Raw genomic sequence first — 18250 nt, 5'->3', positions numbered from 1 at the left:
AGGACACATGAGCCCTCAACGTCGCCGACGCTTGGTGGTTCTCTCCCGTGTCCCGCGACAAAGAGATGGGGTAGAGACGCAAGTGCATGACTCCACGCCGGAGCTCCTACGGGAAAGGAGCTCCCGAGCGCCGCCGCTTGGCCACCTGTAGGTCGCCATCCTAGCCACTCTCGGCGAGCTGCTGCCGCACCTCCTCTCTTCCTCCTATCCATTCATTCTCTAGTGCGCTCGTGTAGAGTCTCGTGTGAGTGGATAAGGTGTGGGCGAGGGACCTCGTCGTTCGCTTGCTCATATATGGAACCTGAACGATCGAGAAAAAAATGATATTATAGAATTCTGTTCCACGATTCATGCGCGAAGAACGTGGGTGAATTTATTGTTTGGAACGAGAAGTAAAAAAATTACACTTTCGAGAGTTATTAATCCTGTAAATATAAGCCCTTTTAAAGATTTCAAATTAAACTATATAAGGACTGCATTATAAATACTCTTTTGAGAAGAAAAAGTATACAAATGAAATTCTCCGGAAGTCGATTACATGTGGGTCCTATAGTCGGATTTATCTGTCTCCCACGCAATTTTCCTCCGTTATAAATTTGGGCACTTGATATTTACCCTGGCTCGAACGCGACGCGACCCACGCAGAACTCACCTCAGAGAGGAAACTGAAGAAACCCAAACAGGAGCGGAGAGTGGCGGCGGCGGCGATGGCGGGCGGTGACCGGGAGAGGGACGTCGAGGAGGCGACGCGCAACCAGATGATGCAGAACCTGTTCGGCGACCAGTCTGAGGACGAAGAGGACGACGGCCCCATCGAGGTCGCCGACGAGGACGACCAGGTGCCGCCACATCAGATGCAGCGCCATCACCAAGTCCTGGACCAAGAGGAGGACGAGGAGGAAGAAGACGAAGGACGCAGCCACGGTCCTGCCCACGACGCATACCACTCGGTAACACACATCCAGTCCCCTTTTTGCCGTGATTGAATTCCCTGCTCTACTCCCTCAACCCCCATCCTGGGCCAGGGCTTGGTTTTCTCCCCCGGGAGCTGTCGATTCGAAGTCTCGAGATTGGGGCCATAAGTGTTGGAGAAATTGTGCGCATATTCATTGATCGTGGGAAATCTAACTTAAACATTTTGAAGTAGAAATTCGCAATTTTAGGCGAGGTGGAGAATTTAGGTGCGTGCATGCGCCAGCTTGCCGATTGTTGTGTGATGCAATCTCTATATATCCGGGGAACAACGATGACTCTTACTTTTTAAAGCGATCTTTAATAAAACTGGAATTGGTCTTGCTAAAGAGTTCCTTATATATCCCTAATTCTGCATCGACATTAGTTAAGCTATCTGATGTGACATTTTCTTACTGATTTGTTTATCCAGGAAGAAGGGGAGGGTGAGGCAGAGAATGGAGGGGAAGGAGAAGCGGAAGGAGAAGGTGAGAGTGAGGGGCAACTCGGAATGGAAGAGGAAAGTGAAACAGAGGCCCATCCTGCTGATCTTGATCAAGGAGAAAGTGATCCGGAAAAGGTTCAGAGCTCACCAGAAAGAGAAATGAGTGATGGGGTGATGCAAACTGACGCAAGAGGCATGGAAAGTGAAGAAGATGGCTATGAGCAGCAGGCGGTTCCCAGTAGAAGAAGGGAAGTTGTTGCCTCTGAATCTGAGGGGTCCGAAGATAATTACTATGCTGGTCAAGCTCCTGAAGATGAGGAAGCTCCTCAAAGGAAACTAAGGCAAGAAAAACCAGAATGCTACTTTGTTAAAATATTATGCGTTTTATGCTTGCTAGACCTGACATTACTAAGTAACTCGTTCCATGGTTGATTAAATGATTCATTATTTCAGCAGTGCATTCATATTCTTCTCTTATGTAAACCCTTCCTAATAGTGCGGTGACTCATAAGAATCACAATCTCCTCGTGCAGCTCGCCAATGGAGGAAGAGAGAGATCATGAAGTCGTCCGTGATGTGTTTGGTGATAGTGATGAAGACGAACCTGCTCCTTATCGGGCCCCGGATGAAATTGACGAAGATTCTAATGTAAGATTCAAATCCCAAATTCTTCCTTTTCCATCCATTCAGTAAAATATAGAAATTCCAGATCTCCAGAAGAGATCTTAGTAACAGTTACCAGTAGTGGCAAGACTTTCTGCAGGTAGTTATTTTTTTTCGAGAAAGCGCAAAGGACCTTTGCGTTTCATTATATTGGAAAGATAGAGTTTGTTACAGTCCTCCTAGGAGGCAGGATACAAGCATTCTAATGCTACTTAGTGTACATCCCATGTCTGCGGTAGGATAACTCGAAGCCCTTTGGCTCCAGCCCTTGCCCATAAGGTAGCCTCCTCTTTGATATTTGACAGTAGTGCAGCAATTGAGGGTTGTGCCCTGTCAAAAACGCAATCGTTGCAGTGCTTCCATACCATCCAGGGTAGGAGCAGGGTGATGGATGCCAGCCCTTTTCTCTGTGGGTGGGGGGTGTTGTGTCGCGCGCGGTTCCACCAGTCCAGCAGCGAGTCCTCCTGGTTGGGGCATCCTACTGGCAATCGAAACCACGCGAGGACCTCGTGCCAAATCTGTTGGGTGAATGGGCATTCGATGATGATGTGGTGGATGGTCTCGAAGGCCTGGTCGCATAGAAGGCATCGTGGATGGTGCTGCAGGCCGCGCCGGGCGAGTCGGTCTGCAGTCCAGTATCTGTCCTGCTGCGCAAGCCAGAGGAAGAACCTAACCTTTGGCGGCGTCCATGCCTTCCATATCATCTTCCAAGCAGGGCAGGTTACTGATCCATGGAACGTGGCGAGGTAGGCAGACCGTGCTGAGTATGTGCCCGTGGTAGTCCATTTCCATATCAGGCGATCGGGCTCCTCGGTGAGGGTGGTGTCCGCGATCATCTGCCAGAGCTGGAGAAACTGCCCGATCTCGTGTATGCCAAACACGCCCTGGATGTCGCGGGTCCAGCTATTTCCATGTTGGCCTTGTGCCACCGTCCTCTGCTTCCGCCGTCGCTTGGGGCAGCAGGCATATACCAGCGGCGCGATCTCGCTGATTGATCGCCCCTGGATCCAGCGATCCTCCCAGAATAGGGCTGTCTGCCTGTTTCCCAGCTCCATGGTCGTGGAGGCAAAAAACAGCGCACGCTCGGTGGCTGAGAATTGAAGGTCGAGCCCAGTCCATGCGCGATCTATGTCTGTTTGGGAGAACCATAGCCATCTCAGCCTTAATGCAAGCCCAGCACGCTCAAGGTCTCGTACGCCTAAGCCTCCAAGGGAGATAGGCCGGCATACGCGTCGCCAATTGACATGGCAATGCCCTCCCTTAGCTTCGGTTCTTCCGGCCCATAGGAATCCTCTCTGTATCTTCTCGAGCTGCTTGATGACTCGTTTGGGCGGGGCGAGCACAAGGAGCTGGTGGATGGGGATCGCGGTGAGGACTGACTTTACCAACGCGAGGCGGCCGGCGCGGTTTGTGAGGTGCGCCTTCTAGGCCGGCAGGGCATCGGCAGTCCGGCTCACGACAGGTTGCAGCTGCGCCGCGGTGGGTCGTCGCACCGTGAGCGGGATCCCGGGATATGTGATGGGCAGTTCCACAATTGGGCATCCCAGGTGAAGAACGATCGGTTCAGCCTCATCTTGGTTGCAGCGTAAGAGTGTTGCGGAGCTCTTACTAAAGTTGACGTGCAGTCCTGACACTCGCCCAAACAGCAGCAACATCTCCTTGACTGCAGTAATGTCGCTGCGCACGGGGTGGCAGAATAGCATTACGTCGTCCGCGTAGAGGGACATCGCTGGGATGGCGCGACGTGGATGCAGCTGTTGTAGGATACCAAGATCGACAACGCGTTTGACCAGCCTGCCCAGCACGTCGACGGCGAGGACGAACAGCTGCGGCGATAGCGGGTCACCTTGGCGAAGCCCGCGCCGGTGCCATATGGGAGGGCTAGGTTCCCCGTTGATGAGCACCCTAGTGCTTGACGAGGATAGCAAGATTGCTAGCCACTCAAGGAATCTGTCTCCGAACCCAAACCGGCGCAGCACCTCGAACAAGAAGGGCCATGCGATGGAGTCGAAGGCGCGCGCTAGGTCGAGTTTGAGCAGCACGCGTGGCGCTCCCAGCTGGTGCAGCATCCGGGCTGATTGCCTCACGAGGACAAAGTTGTCGTGGAGGCTGCGGCCGGGGATGAACGCGTTCTGGTTGCGGCTCACCAGGTCATTCAGCTTCGGCGCTAGGCGCAAGGACAGAACCTTGGCGAAGATTTTCGCCATGAGGTGTATCAAGCTTATTGGGCGATAGTCGCCCAGGTGGCTCGCGTCAGGTCGCTTCGGTATCAACGTGAGGAGGGCCTGGTTGAGCCGGCTAAACCCACGCCCTCGCATCTCGTAGAGCTGCTGGAACACGGCGACGTAGTCCTGCTGGACAATATCCCAGCAGGCATGGATGAACTCAGCGGTGAATCCATCCGGGCCAGGCGCCTTCCGGGCCGGCAGTCGCTTCATGGCGCTCCAGATCTCGTCGGCCCCAAAGGGCGCGTTGAGGTCGAGCAGGTCGCGAGGCTCGATGAGCTGCTCAAGGTCTAGCGCGCAGTCGCGCTCCACCGGCGTGCCCAGCAGCGCGTCAAAAAGTGCTCGAAGGCCGCTTCCACCATATCCGTCTGGTCTGATCATGAACGTTTAGGGTGTGGATTCTGTTCTTCTGCCGGCGGTAGGTGCATTGCCGGTGGAAGAACGAGGTGTTGGCGTCGCCGTCCTGGAGCATGGTGATGCGCGACCGTTGGCGTGCGATGGAGCGCTCAAGGGAGGCCAGGCCGAGGTGGACCAGCCTCAGCTGCTTGTGCAGCCATTGCTCGCTGGGGGTGAGGATCCGGGTCTCTTGCGCACCGTCGAAGCGCAGGCACAGCTCCCTGGCTATCGCAAGTTTGTGTTTCACATTCCCGACAGAGCGCACACTCCAGCTAGTCAGGCTGCGCGCAGTGGCTTGGAGGCGAAGCGCCAGGCGCCGGAATGGGTCGTCGTCGTGGACAGAGTGCCACGCAGCTTGCACAGTTTCCTGGAATCCGTCGAGGCGTAGCCAGAAATCTTCAAAATGGAACCGTGGGCGTCCTTTTGGCAGTGGCGAGCAATCCAGGAGCAGCGGGCTGTGGTCCGATATAACGGACGCAAGGCAGCGTAGGTGGCATTCTCGGTGCATGTCCTCCCAGTCGGATGTGCAAAGCACACGGTCCAAGTGGACCGGGGTGGGCGGTGACTGCCCGCTGGACCAGGTATAGCGCCGCCCGTTTAGGTAGATCTCCTTGAGCGCCAGGTCGTCTGCAGGTAGTTATTAGTCTAGACAGCAATTCGTAGTTGTTTACTGGATGACAAGGATAACACGGTGCATGTTAGTGTAACTGAGTTTTTTTATCGACACAGAACAGTGGCGAATATGGTGGCCTTTCATCTCATTTTACCTTTGGATTTGCCATTTTGTGCTTCCCTAAATAAATCTTAGCTTAACTAAGGCTGTGTTTGGTTGGGCTTTCTTATGCAACCTCTGCTTTGAAGAAGCTAAAAGCTAACCAAAAGGCTAAAATTTCGAAGCAGATTTTCAGAGGCTATAGCTTTTACGAAGTGCAAATTTCGCAGCTGCCCAATCCCAACTTCTAAACTGACCACTGGAAGTTAGATGCTACTTACCCACCAATGCCACTCCCAAGTTACGTAACGATTTGATCAGTAAGGGCCGACGAGCAAACGAACAGCCACCAAGCCACCCCGTCAAAATGAACGATGGCTAGGGTTCCTAGCCGCCGCTGCCACCACCACTGCCGCCCTCCAGCGCACTGCGCCCAGCCGTCCTTCCGCCTCCTTCCCTGCTGCTGGTCCAACCTACTTCCCCCGTCAACCTGCTTGACCTGGCAGGCAGGTGGCCCTCCCAAGAGCAGCCGTTCCCGCCCAGCTGCGCTGCCACGTACGCCGGCGACCATCGGAACGCAGACTCCTTCCTCTGCCCTGCCCGCTTCGAGCGCCTCCTGGAGCAACGCCTCCTGCCCGTCGCTCCTGCCCAGCAGCTTCGGGCCATGCTATCTACAGTTCCACACAGCCACCTCGGGTGGAGCGGATGGCGTAGAAATGGCCACGCCGGCTTGGCCGTCTGCATAGCAGCGTTGGGGTTGTTCTTGCATGCTGAAAATCCTGAGAATGAAATCAAAAGAGGACTCCCGTCTAGAACGTGATTTCTGACTTGTTATCGCCACTGTATCACTTGTTATGCAAAGTGTAAAAGAATTGATTTACCATTCTTTAGCTAGCCCATTGATGATTCGGACATTCCTTTTTGGTGCTTACAAACAGATTTCAGTGTAGCTCTCTGAATTCTTGATCTAAGTTATAATATTTCTTGTTTTCTTAATTTGTTTGGACTATGTTTGATCATAAGAAAGAATGCAAATGTTCACTTGGATATGAACAAGTTGCCAATATATTTTTACAGGATCACTATCTATTTATAGTCGTTGAATTGCCTATGTAATAGCTATGACCTATGAATCGTCTACGTTGTCATAAATTTTCTGGCAAAATTGTCGTTTAATTGCCTACCATATACTATCTGTCATTGCTAATCCTCAAAAGAAAATGTGTCATTGCTTTATGGTCAATTAGCATATATAAACATATTCACTCAGGCCTCGGGGATATTATAGACAATTCATAGCCAAATCACCAGTTTCACAGTTGTTTCAACCAAACAGCTTTCAGCTTTTCCACAGCAGAAAGTTCACAGCAGCTTTTTCACAGCTCACAGCCGACATCAGCTTTTATAAAATCTGCAGCTCAACCAAACATAGCCTAAGTAGTCATGTGAACAACTTAAATCTTCTGCGTTTCTTGCATTTGTTTTGCATGAATATTGATCTGTTCGTCCAATCAGGTTTGATGATTTTTCCCATCTATTACACATTATCTTGTTATTTTAAAGCCTTTTCATCTCTAGGCACACAATAAATTTCCCTTATTCGCTTCTTCTGTAGCCTATGGAGGATGAAGGGCAATATGAGAAAGAATTGCAGCCAGATGATGTCGTGGCTGATGATGATATGCGATATGAATCAGATGACAACCGTGAACCAAAAACAAAAGAGAAGCCAGTTGGTCCACCATTGAACTTGGTTGTTCCACGTCAGCAGCCACCAGCTCGACCCGACAGAGTGAGTTGACTACACATTTAAATCTTGCCTTTGAGTCTCTCTCTCTCTGAGGGACCCCGTTCAGTCTTTTTTCTCTCTTTTTTCTGATGATATGGTTGAGTGCTGGTGCATATTTTGCCATTGCATGCCTTTTTCTGTTGTGCATGGTGTGCATGCACATCATTCTTTATTATTCTTTGCTATCTGTTAATACTTAATAGTCTAACGGGTGATGTTCTGTTCTGCACTTGGTATACACCTGTCTGGTATAATAAAATGACGAGGAAATAACTCGTGCTGTGATGATTGATGAACAACATTCTTGTACTTGATGGTGAAAACATTTTGGTCTAATAGATATCACTATCATAGGTCATGTCATGTTCTATGGGCTTTGGTAAGAATGTTATGATCCATGCTGAATAGGTTTGCACTTCTGCAGCTATTCAGGTAGGGTTTTGTTACCTAATGATTTCTTATCTTGTAGATGAATGTGATAAAGGTATCAAACATAATGGGGATTGATCCGAGGCCTTTTGATCCCAAAACATATGTGGAAGAAGATGTTTACGTTACAGATGAATCTGGGACCAAGAAAAAAATACGACTGGAGGACAACATTGTGCGGTGGAGAACTGTCAAGAAGGCTGATGGCACTACATCAGTAAGTGGAACATTTTTCATGCAGCAATATAGTATTATGAAATCATTTGGTGTTACAGTCAGTTACATACCTATGTTTACATTGCCATATTTTCAAATTCTCTCTCCTTGAAGTTGATGTGGCATTCCGATCTACTCCCTCTGCAAAGAAATATAAAAGCGTTTGGATCACTACTTTAATAATCTACACGCTCTTATATTTCTTTATGGAGGGAATAGATCATAAACTCACTACATGATATGATGGTTTCATTGGATCTTCTATGTTCTTTCAATTTGGCGATGTTCTTGTTTTCCTTAGAGCTATCTTTTCCCTCCACCTTGAGGACCTATGCACATGATGCATTTTAGCCTGCGATGTTTTGCTGCTGTATTACTGAGATATGTTCTCCCCACCAATAATTGAAACTTTGCACATTGATTTCTTGCAGGTTGAAAGTAATGCACGCTTTGTCAAATGGAAAGATGGAACCATGCAGCTGCTGATTGGTAATGAAGTTCTTGATATATCCGTACATGAAGCAAATCATGACCAGTCCCATCTGTTTCTGAGGAGTGGGAAGGTAAACTATTTCTTGTCTGCTTTCCAACTGCATTTTGTACGGCCTCCTTGTTCATCACTCTCACCATCATCTACAATAAGTTTCACTTGCCCGATTAAGTTTGAATCATAATGCAGGGAGTTCTACAATCACAAGGAAGACTTCTGCAGAAAATGAGATTTATGCCATCTTCCTTGTCTTCAAAGTCACATCGTTTATTAACCGCTCTTGTTGATTCTCAGAATAAGAAAACTGTTAAGATGCAAAAGTGGTATGATGCTAAGGATCCTGAGAGAGTGAAGCAGGAAAAAGAAAAGGTAACCAAAACTCCACTGTTTAGTCCAGTGGTTGAATATGCTCATTGACTTGTCCCTGATTTATGTTTGCTGAATTTAGCTGCTTAAGCTAAGGCTCCTAGGTCAGATATAAAAATACTTGTGTCTTGTTACATGTCCACTTTCCATGTACCTCTCTCCGATAGCCATAGGGGCTTGCCATGTTCTCCACATGTATGTTTTATTTTTCCCTAAGATAGTGCAAGTACTACTTCCTAGTAGGGTCTGCAGCGCTTCATGCAGGTGCTGGGAACCCGATGAAGAGCATGTTTTTACCATATTAAACCTACAAATACAATGTTCCCCATTACCAGAGAACAAAAAATGGGTGGCTGTTTCACCAGAAGAACAGAATCCAGCCCAGCCCAGCCCTTTGCTCTGCCCGTCCTCTCTGTGCTTGATCTTCAAATTCCTGCTTTCCCTGCCTGCTGGATCATGGGGCCTGCTGGCTGTGGACCCTATTGGACGGTTGGTCATCCCTTAGCAGCTTCCATTCTCAGAACATTGGACGAGTCCAACAATTTTATTTGTGTTCCCCCTTTCCTATAGCCATGAAACTATTATGGAAGGATGAGTTCTAAGATCAGAAACTTGTAGAAATTTGTACTCACTCCTCTAGACAACCATTTGACACTCATGAAACCGTCGCAGACACATGAGAAAATTGACCTTTAAATGTATTGGTTAAGTCATCTGTTAATCAATCTTGGCCCCCACTTATTTTGTTCTGAAGCTCTGCCATGGCATACTTACAAACACATAGGTCAACATTAATAAACCTGTTTTGGTTTTTTAGAGTTTGAGCTTGACTGGTTCCAAAGTTGTACTCTGTGTTGTCGTTCCATTCAGTAAGCTGCAGCCTAACTAATCTAAGGGTAGGGTCTAAAAGTTCTTGTACTCATGATTCGGTTTGTAATCTGATGATTATGGTTAGGGGTTTTCAACCTGGTTTGATACAAACTACGGAAACCGATGGATATGACCATAGTTCATTTTCCTTAACTAGCTCCAACCACGTTTGATGAAACCAGTACAAAGAGAAAAAATGAGTAATGGATTCAACAGGTTGGGTCTGTCCGTACTTGAAGTCTTGAACACCCTGAATTGTCCATAGCGTTCAGTGTGACACACTACAGCCAACACTCCCAAACATCAAATCAAGTGAAGTTGCCATTTATGAAGGCACAACAACAAATTGTGATTCTTGTCCCATTCCGAAGGCATATTAATCGTGTTTATTGCTGACCTGTTTTTCTGTTTTCCCCCATCAAAACCGATTTTGTATGCATTTTTCAGCGAAGTTTTTCCTTTTTCACTGACATAGTAATTATGCAGGCGGAGGGCCAAAGTATTAGAGCTCATTCAATTCTTCAACGCAAACGAGAAAAGGTCAATCGCAAATACACACAACCTGCCAGGCAAAGAAGACAGCTTTCTCCAGGGTTTTTGGAAGATGCATTAGATGAGGTGGGTCTGTCGTTTCCTTGCTTTTTGCCAATCAAAAAGATTACGGTACAACTAGCTATAACGGCATATACAGTGTTAGTATTAAGATTAAATGATATACAGTGTAAGCACAGTTCTCTTGACCTACACTAGTAAATGCCATTTAACAATCACCAATCACTTAGATCTAACTGTATATTTCTTTTATATTTTAATCACAGGTCTAATGTGAACTTATTAAAACTTACTCTAGGTTTGAGTTAAATGATGCAGATAATAGGTCATACTATGGGAAATTTAGTTCTGGATGAAATTCATTTCATGCTTCCCTAGTTAATAACTCTTTGGGTTACCTTTGTGAATGTACATCTGCAATTTCTGCCTAGGCGGGTGATTTTATTCCGCTATTGTCATGTTGTCATGGGACCTGGAGATGCATGGTCAGTAGCTGTTTTTGTAAGACTAGAGAGTATGAAGTGCTGTGCTGATTTACTTGTCTGGATAACTTTTTCTTAGATTGAACATGACAATAAGCGAGGTTGTATTTGTGAGCTTTGGGAGACTCCTGTGTGTGTTGAGACATGAATTTTATTCTTATGTGTTACTAGCTCCGCTCTTCTGGGTAGTAGTGGAATGTGGCAAGAATTCATTGAACATATACTTACTTTTGGCAGGATGAGGAGACCGACAACCAGTACAGCTCTCGGCGAATGGCATCTCGTGGTCGTTTTGAGGATGACTTGGAGGCTGAAGCACTAGCTGAAAGGCGTATAATTAATGCGAAGAAGGTGGATTAACTGGGCAAATATGCATTCTCATTTGAACAAATTTATTACTGTCAATGCTTACATGTATTCTGTGCACATTCTCAGTCGAATATGAGCAGAGGTGTTCCTCGTAAACCATCCTTCCCTCCTTCTCGCCCAGCGAGACGCCAGGAGTACTCTGAGAGCGAAAGGGAGGAGTCAGAGTATGAAACTGAAGGCGAGGACATTGAGCACTCTCCAACTGGTGGAAGGGGAGATGAGCTGGATGAGGAGGATGAATATGAGGAAGACCCGGAAGAGGATGCGCGTATGTCAGATGAAGGAATCCAGGTAAGATGTCACTGCGTCAAACTCCAGTTTTCCTTTTACAAAATAGGCAGTGTGGTAAATTGCAGTAACCACCCAATTTAGCAATAGTCAGGTCCTCTTACCTGGCATACACGGTAAAGAATTAAGTGCTCCCTCTGTAAACAAATATAAGAGTGTTTAGATCACTAAAGTAGTGACCCAAGTGCTCTTATATTTCTTTACGGAGGGAGTAGTTGATAGCAGACAAACACAAGATTGCTTGTAGTAGTTGATAGCAGACACTAGGAATACGGTCACCAATTTGAATTGAAATTTTAGATGCCAGACTTTGTAGATAATTTTCTTCCGCTGTGCTGCCGTGTTGATCTGAAAGTGAGATGTTAACCAGAACTGAAGGAAACACCGTGATTTCCATATAACTTGTCATTCAGTCAAATAATGATAATCAAACTGGAACTGGTTGTGCAGGAACCAAAGCGGAAGAGAGAGTCAGCAGCAGGCGGGAGCCAAAGGCGCAGGGAGGTGGACTCGGGCGAGGATTCCCCGCCGAGGAAACAACCTGCGATGGTTCATCGCCGGAAGGCCGTCGTTTTTGAAAGCGACGATGAAGACGAGTGAAGGGAGAGAAAATAGAAGCTCACAAACCTACATTTGTCTCTGCTGCCAAAAGAGTGCTGTTGAATACTATTGGATAGGCCATGTGTGAGGGCCAGTTCTTTTCACCTCATAATTCTTCAGAATTATGATTCTGGGAAACTGCCCACAGAATCGTCTGGTAACAGAATTGTCTGTCCAGTTCTTTTCTGTGATTTTAGCATGTAATTGTTGTATGAGTTGTCTGTTGAAATGTCTCAAACATCCTTAGATAGATGAAACATATACCAGCCATCCATACAAATTAACACCACATATAGCAGCCATCCATACAAATTAATAGGGGATGAACAGCTCACCTGATGCGGTGGCGGCCGGTTTGGGGCGGCAGCGTAGCAAGAGCCTCCCCTCGGTTGATCCGACGAGTCCGGTCTGGGCGGCGCTCAACCCTAGCACGAGCGCCCTAGCACGAGGAACAGGGAACGAGCAGTGCGGGGGTGTGGGCCAAGCGGTTTGATTTGCCTCGCTCGGTCTGGCTCTCTAGTGGCATTCTATCTGTAAATTGTGTTTTCAATAGAGATAGTGTTAAACGATAGTGGTTTAAACTAACAATTCTGGAATGATTCTGGACAATTCCTGAAACAGAGATGAGTTCTTTTGTCATTTTCATTTATGGGACAGTAATTCTTTGGAATTAAGCCAAAAGAACTCGTCCTGAGAGAATCTCCAACAATAGTCGTGTTATATAAGTGCAGTGCTGGAAAAGTTGCGTTTTTTGCACGTGCAACCGCTTCGGACGCTCTAACGGAGGCGTAAAAACCGTGCACGCGGCATAAGTGGTCCAGCGCGCGGGACAAAATGACGTCACGCGTCGCTTATTTTGTACGTCCGCTCCCGCGCGCTGCACACTTGAGCTCTCGCGTTGCACCCTCTTTGATCGTGTCGCTTTTGCCCCTTCCGCGTCGTCGTCGACGGATTCGCCCGATGGGTGGCCGCGCCGACATCCCTTTCACCCCTCCCTACGTTCGTGACCCCGCCGTCGCCGCCGACGCAAACCCTAGCACGGGGAGCTCTCGCTTCGCCTTCGTCGGTGCTCCTCCAACCACCGGTCTCGCACGCGGCCTTTTCACGGCGCCATGGACGACCTTGGCAGCGGGTGGCGTTGCACCGACGCCCGCCGTGAAGCCACGTGCCCCCTTTTCGAAGCTCCCAAATACGGCGGTGGCGAAGAAGGGCAAGGTGTCCGAAAAGAAGAACAAGGCGGCAGATAGCTCCTCTAGACGTCCGAAGAAGAGACTTGCAGGTCGTGCGAAGGATGCGGTTGCCTTTTCATGGCGCCACAGACGGCCTTGGCAGCGGGTGGCGTCGCACCGACGCCCGTCGTGAAGCTACGCGCCCCTTTTTCGAAGCTCCCAAATACGACGGTGGCGAAGAAGGGCAAGGTGTCTGAGAAGAAGAACAAGGCGGCGGATAGCTCCTCTAGACGGCCGAAGAAGAGACTTGCAGGGCGTGCGAAGGATGCGGCGGCGATCGAAGTGCCGGCGAGCTCGCTTGCTGCGTCGGCGGCCGATGCACACAAGGTGGTCGATGAAATGCCCCCAAGGTAAAATTTCACCAACTTTTTTTCGATGTTGTTTTTTGAATGGATACATATGGATAGCTTATTAGTTTTGTTGTACATACTTTGTAGTTTCAATGATGAGACATATATGTCAACTATGGGTGTTGGCTCCAACAATTCTCATTGGTCTCAAACCAATGATGTGCATTTCGATGATCATGAGTTTGAGGTGGACGAGGATGGTGAGGGTATCGTCGGTGCACCGAAAGGAAGAGCAGGCAACTACAGCATGGACGAAGACGTCTTGCTATGCAATACATGGCTGCAAGTGTCTAGGGATGCCACCGTTGGAGGGGACCAAAGTAGAGATGCATATTAGATCTGGATGAATGAGCACTTTGATTTGCACAACAAAAGTGGAATTGACCACACAGAAAGATCTCTTCGCTCCCGGTGGTCGACAATCAACAAAGATTGTCAAAGGTGGGCGGCCGCACTTGAGGCGGTTGACACGTTAAACCCAAGTGGCACTAATGATATAGATAGGGTAAGTGCCATTTCTTTCATGATTCTTCCATGTTCATGCTTCTTCTTTGGTGTTTCAAGTGCTAACTTGTTCTTTTGTTTGTAGCTCACTATTGCACAAAACTTATTTCAAGGAGAGGATAAGAAGACCAAGAAAGGGAAGATGAAGAAATGGAGGCCATTTGCCTTGCCCCATTGCTATGAGGAGTTGAAGGATGATGAGAAATGGAAGCCCCGTGAAGGTGTCAATGAGGAGACCAACAAACACTAGCGAACTATTGATTTGGATGATGATGATGAGGAGGCATCAAGTGATGACGGCAAGAGAAGTCCTACACCAAACTCGATTGCCTACTCCAAGCCAAAAAGGCCAAATGGAGGCAAGAAAGACGCAAAAGAAAAGAAGAAGAGGAAAGGAGATGATGAGCTAACAATTGCTATGGAAGCTATTGTGAACGCAAGGAATGAAGCTAACGAGGTGAGGAAGATGGCAAGGAACCAAGATGCCATGGCCGAGGAGAGGAGGTTGGCGACCGAGGAGAGGAGGGTGGCGGCCGAGGAGAGGAATGTGGCATTGGAGGAGAAGAGATTGGCCATGGAAGAGCAAACTAGATTTTTGGAATGGGAGAAATACTTGATGTTCATGGACACATCTACCCTCGATGAGAAGCAAAAGGAATACGTCAATCTTGCGTGTGAAGAAGTCTTGGTCTAAAAAGAGGCACGGGAGGCATGGGTGGCATGGGTGGCTTCGGAGCTACCATGGGCGGCATGGGTGGCTTTAGAGCTATCATGGGAGGCATGAGTGGCTTCAGAGCTACCATGGACGGCATGGGAGGCATGGGTGGCTTCGGAACTACCATGGGGGCATGTGAGGCATGCGTTTTACGTCTCTCATGGGAGGCATGGGAGCACCTCCGGATGACATGGGTGGACGCATGTCTTCCGGTGTGTCTCACGTACGTTCGCATGATGCCGTTGAAGATCTTTTCAACACCTTCCGAGCTTCCCATGATGATGCGGCGCGCGATGATGAAGAAGAAGAGGAAGAAACGTCTTCGGACGAGGAAGAAGAATCGGATGACAAATATGAGGGGGATGCGGCATGATTGTTGATGTGCCATTTGTTTGTGTAAAGTTTTATGTCATGAACTTGGTTGGATGATGAGATGTGATGTGGCATGTTTCCCAACTTTTATGCCATGATTAACTTGGTTGATGTTGGGTGATTTTAAACTATGGCATGTCTTATTTTGATATTTGAAATATCACCATATTTTCAAAAAATGAATATACTGCAAGCGCTGACTGCTCGCGCACGCTATAGTTTAGCGCGCTTGCTGGAGCGGCTCGCGCGTGATATTTTTTACGACGGCCGCTGGAGCTAGCGCTCTCCGTCGCGTTAAAAGTCACTATTTCGACGCTGCAAAATGTTTTTAGCACGTGTGATGATTGCACGACTGTTTTTTTGGAAAAGGAGGTTAAACCCGCGGCCTCTGCATCAATCGATGCATGCAGCCATCTTTATTAATTATTCCACAAAGGTCTAACAAGAGTATGCATCAATCCACCCAAAGCCACCACTCACACCTACAAACTCGATAATGTGGAGTGCTCTCACTCCACATATCTAAGACCGGTGTTGTTTCCAATCCATCCACATAACGTATCGGGAACAACAGCCGATGCAGCACACCTAAAACACACACCTCACGCACACGTTTTACAAGCCGCCATCATCATCGAACCACTGACCCATCTACAGGAAAGAGATCTGCATCATCCTTGCCAGTCCAATCATCCGTCGACGCCACCACGGCGCCCAACGGCGCCACCGCCCTGCGCTCACCCGTCCAGATACGAAGACTCCGGAAGATCTATCGTGCGTAGCACCTGCCAACCAGGCATGACTCAGCGTAGCACCTGTCTGCCAGGCATGACTTGACAGCTCCACCGAAATTTCGTGCAAGACGAAGCCGCTCCACCTCCTGCCTCAGTCTACCCGCACTGCTCCACAAACGATGCTCCCAAGAAAGAAACGACACTGCAGTACCGCCATCGTCCGATCTGGAAGACCAGATCCTAGGGTTTCCCCCGAAGCAGTGCCCACCACCAGCAACCGTTCAGGACCCATACAGTGCCCGCCACCACTCAGCCCTCAAGGCGACGCCTTCGGGAAGGTCACGACGTCAAGGACGCCGCCGCCGCCCACCGGAGTTAGGTTTTCACCCGAGAGGCAAGGGAGGGGAGCAGAGGAGCAGATGTATACCGACGTCTCCAAAAAGAATAACGGCGCCCTTAAGCGTCGCCGTCGTCGTCGGCGCGGCCTGGCCAACCAAGGGGTTTCCCCCAATCCGAATCTCCTCCACCGGCTTCACCCGCAGGTAGGGCCCCGACAATCACACCGGCACCGCCAAGAATCCACAGGAGAGAGGCCCACAAATCAGGACCTAGAGGGCGCAGGTGGCGGTGCGGGCAACGGTCGACGAAGGGGAGCAGCACACCTCCACAATGACGCTTCCAAGAAAGATAGCGGCACCCGCGGCGTCGTCGTCGCGGCTCCGATGAAGACCGGAGCAAGGATTTCTCCCGGAGCTGTGCTGGACATCCACCGCCACCGACCGCTGAGCATGGCCGCCACGTACCATCACGACCCCCAGCCAGGGCAACTGCACCGCACGTCCTGGACATGCTCGTGCCGAGCCGACAGGCCGTGCCAGCGCAGCCGCGCCCGGCCGCCGCGCCCCAGCATCGCCGCGCGCCCCAGCATGGCCGCGCGCCCTGCATCCGGCCATGGAGCCCTGGATCCGTCCTCCGGCGCCGCCGATTGGCGAGATCTCGCCGGATCTCGCAGCCGCCGATGCGGGGCTCCGTCGCCAGATCCCAAGGGTCGATGCGAGGGGCCCCGCCGCCGCCATCCCCGGGGCGCGTGCGGCTTCGCCGGCGTCCCCTCTGACAACGACGAAGCGGGAAGGGGGGCGGAGGGGGGAGCCGGTGGCGGCGCGGGAGGTCACCCCCGAGTCACCCGAGGAGACGACGCGGGGGAGGTGTGCTTGGTTTGACACGAATGAAGATGCTCTAAGTATTGCTCATTTAGAAACAAAAAAGATGTTCTCAGCTGTCCGTTATAAGATAAATTCTGTGCTCACGTGCAGACCATGGACAATAAGTTCAAATAAAATAGCAAAAAACAAATTGCTCGTTTAGCATGGCAATCATCGCTCGTTTAGACAATATAAGAGCAAGTCTAGTAGAACCCTCAAACCCTTAAAAATAACCGTTTTTTTACAGTTTTCGTTGAAAAAACAGCGTAGACTAGAACCCTTAAACCCGTAAATTTTTTTTAAAGGTCCAACCCGCAAACCCCTTCCCAGCCTGTAGAAGTGAGGGTTGGGAGGGAAAACTCCCCCCAACCCTCACTCCTCTTCCTCTCGAGCGCAGGAGGCAGTTGATTCCCCCCGCGCGCGAGGAAGTTGCCTCGGCCGCCGCCGCCCCGCCTCCCCCCGCGCCCCGGCCGTCGCATCCCCGCGCCCGCTCCGCCCACCCCGGCCATCGCGCCAGCCGCCCCGCCCGCCCAGGCCGCCGTCGCGCCCGCCCCGCCCCGCCCCCGCGCCCGCCCCGGCCACCGCCCCCGCCCCCGCGCCCGCCCCGGCCGTCGCGCCCGCCGCCCCGCCCGCCTCGGTCGCCGTCGCCATGGCCTCCATCTCCGCCGCCGCCAAGGCCACCTTTGCCGCCTTCGCCCACAAGGCCCCCTCCCCTTCCCTCTCCCTGCCGCAGAAGGAGCTCGCCGCGGCGGCGCCGCAGCAGCAGCAGTGCGCGAGCGCCAGCAGCCAGCGCGCGCGGTCCTGGCTGTATTACGATTTTTACGGGTTGGATTTGAGGGTTCTAGTCTTTGCTCCTGTTTTTCAACCCTTAAAAGTGTCAAAAATGGGCAATTCTCAACCCTTAAAACTGATTTTAGATTTAAGGGTTTGAGGGTTCTACTAGAGATGCTCTAATACAACAAGACGACTCCCAACCTTTAGATGCAGCCGTTGAAACCCACTCCACCCCTAGTTTCATTCACACAGATAGTAGATAGAGTGGCCGCGCGCCGCTGGCGAGGAGATGTGTTGCATCGCCGCGAGAGGAGAAGCATCAGAGACAACGTCTGGGGTCAGGGTTGGGCACTAGAACAACAAACATGTGCTCACGACAGTGGTGCGGCCGAGGCACCGTGTGGGGGGTAGCAGCTGAGGGTGGCGATGGTATGCAGAAGTTGTGCGAGGGGCAACAGAAGATACATTTCCACGGCGGAACACAATGCTGCTCGTGGAGGGTGGCGGGGCAGAGCCGCTGAGTGGGC

General features: G+C 50.0%; 1 protein-coding gene across 1 annotated transcript; it reads left to right on the top strand.

Moving 5' to 3' along the window:
- The first annotated feature begins 623 nt into the window (after positions 1–623).
- On the top strand, positions 624–12064 carry LOC123426362 (protein LEO1 homolog). Its single transcript, XM_045110173.1, has 11 exons — positions 624–950; positions 1385–1737; positions 1930–2044; positions 7008–7184; positions 7651–7827; positions 8258–8389; positions 8506–8685; positions 10039–10170; positions 10824–10937; positions 11022–11246; positions 11694–12064. The coding sequence occupies exons 1-11, from the start codon at positions 708–710 to the stop codon at positions 11841–11843; spliced, it is 1998 nt and encodes a 665-aa protein (XP_044966108.1). The 5' UTR covers positions 624–707; the 3' UTR covers positions 11844–12064.
- Positions 12065–18250: the final 6186 nt, after the last annotated feature.

The sequence above is a fragment of the Hordeum vulgare genome, chromosome 2H, assembly GCF_904849725.1.
Source record: "Hordeum vulgare subsp. vulgare chromosome 2H, MorexV3_pseudomolecules_assembly, whole genome shotgun sequence".
Classification (NCBI taxonomy): Eukaryota; Viridiplantae; Streptophyta; class Magnoliopsida; order Poales; family Poaceae; genus Hordeum; species Hordeum vulgare.
The sequence above is the reverse complement of the archived record's forward strand: the minus strand, read 5'-3'. Positions and strand labels throughout refer to the sequence as shown.

Excerpts from the sequence above, each read along its gene's own strand:
- LOC123426362 (XM_045110173.1), top strand. The coding sequence starts at position 708 with ATGGCGGGCGGTGACCGGGAGAGGGACGTCGAGGAGGCGACGCGCAAC. Across the intron at positions 8,686-10,038 it reads TGAAGCAGGAAAAAGAAAAG|GCGGAGGGCCAAAGTATTAG; the intron begins GTAACCAAAACT and ends GTAATTATGCAG. Across the intron at positions 10,938-11,021 it reads GTATAATTAATGCGAAGAAG|TCGAATATGAGCAGAGGTGT; the intron begins GTGGATTAACTG and ends GCACATTCTCAG.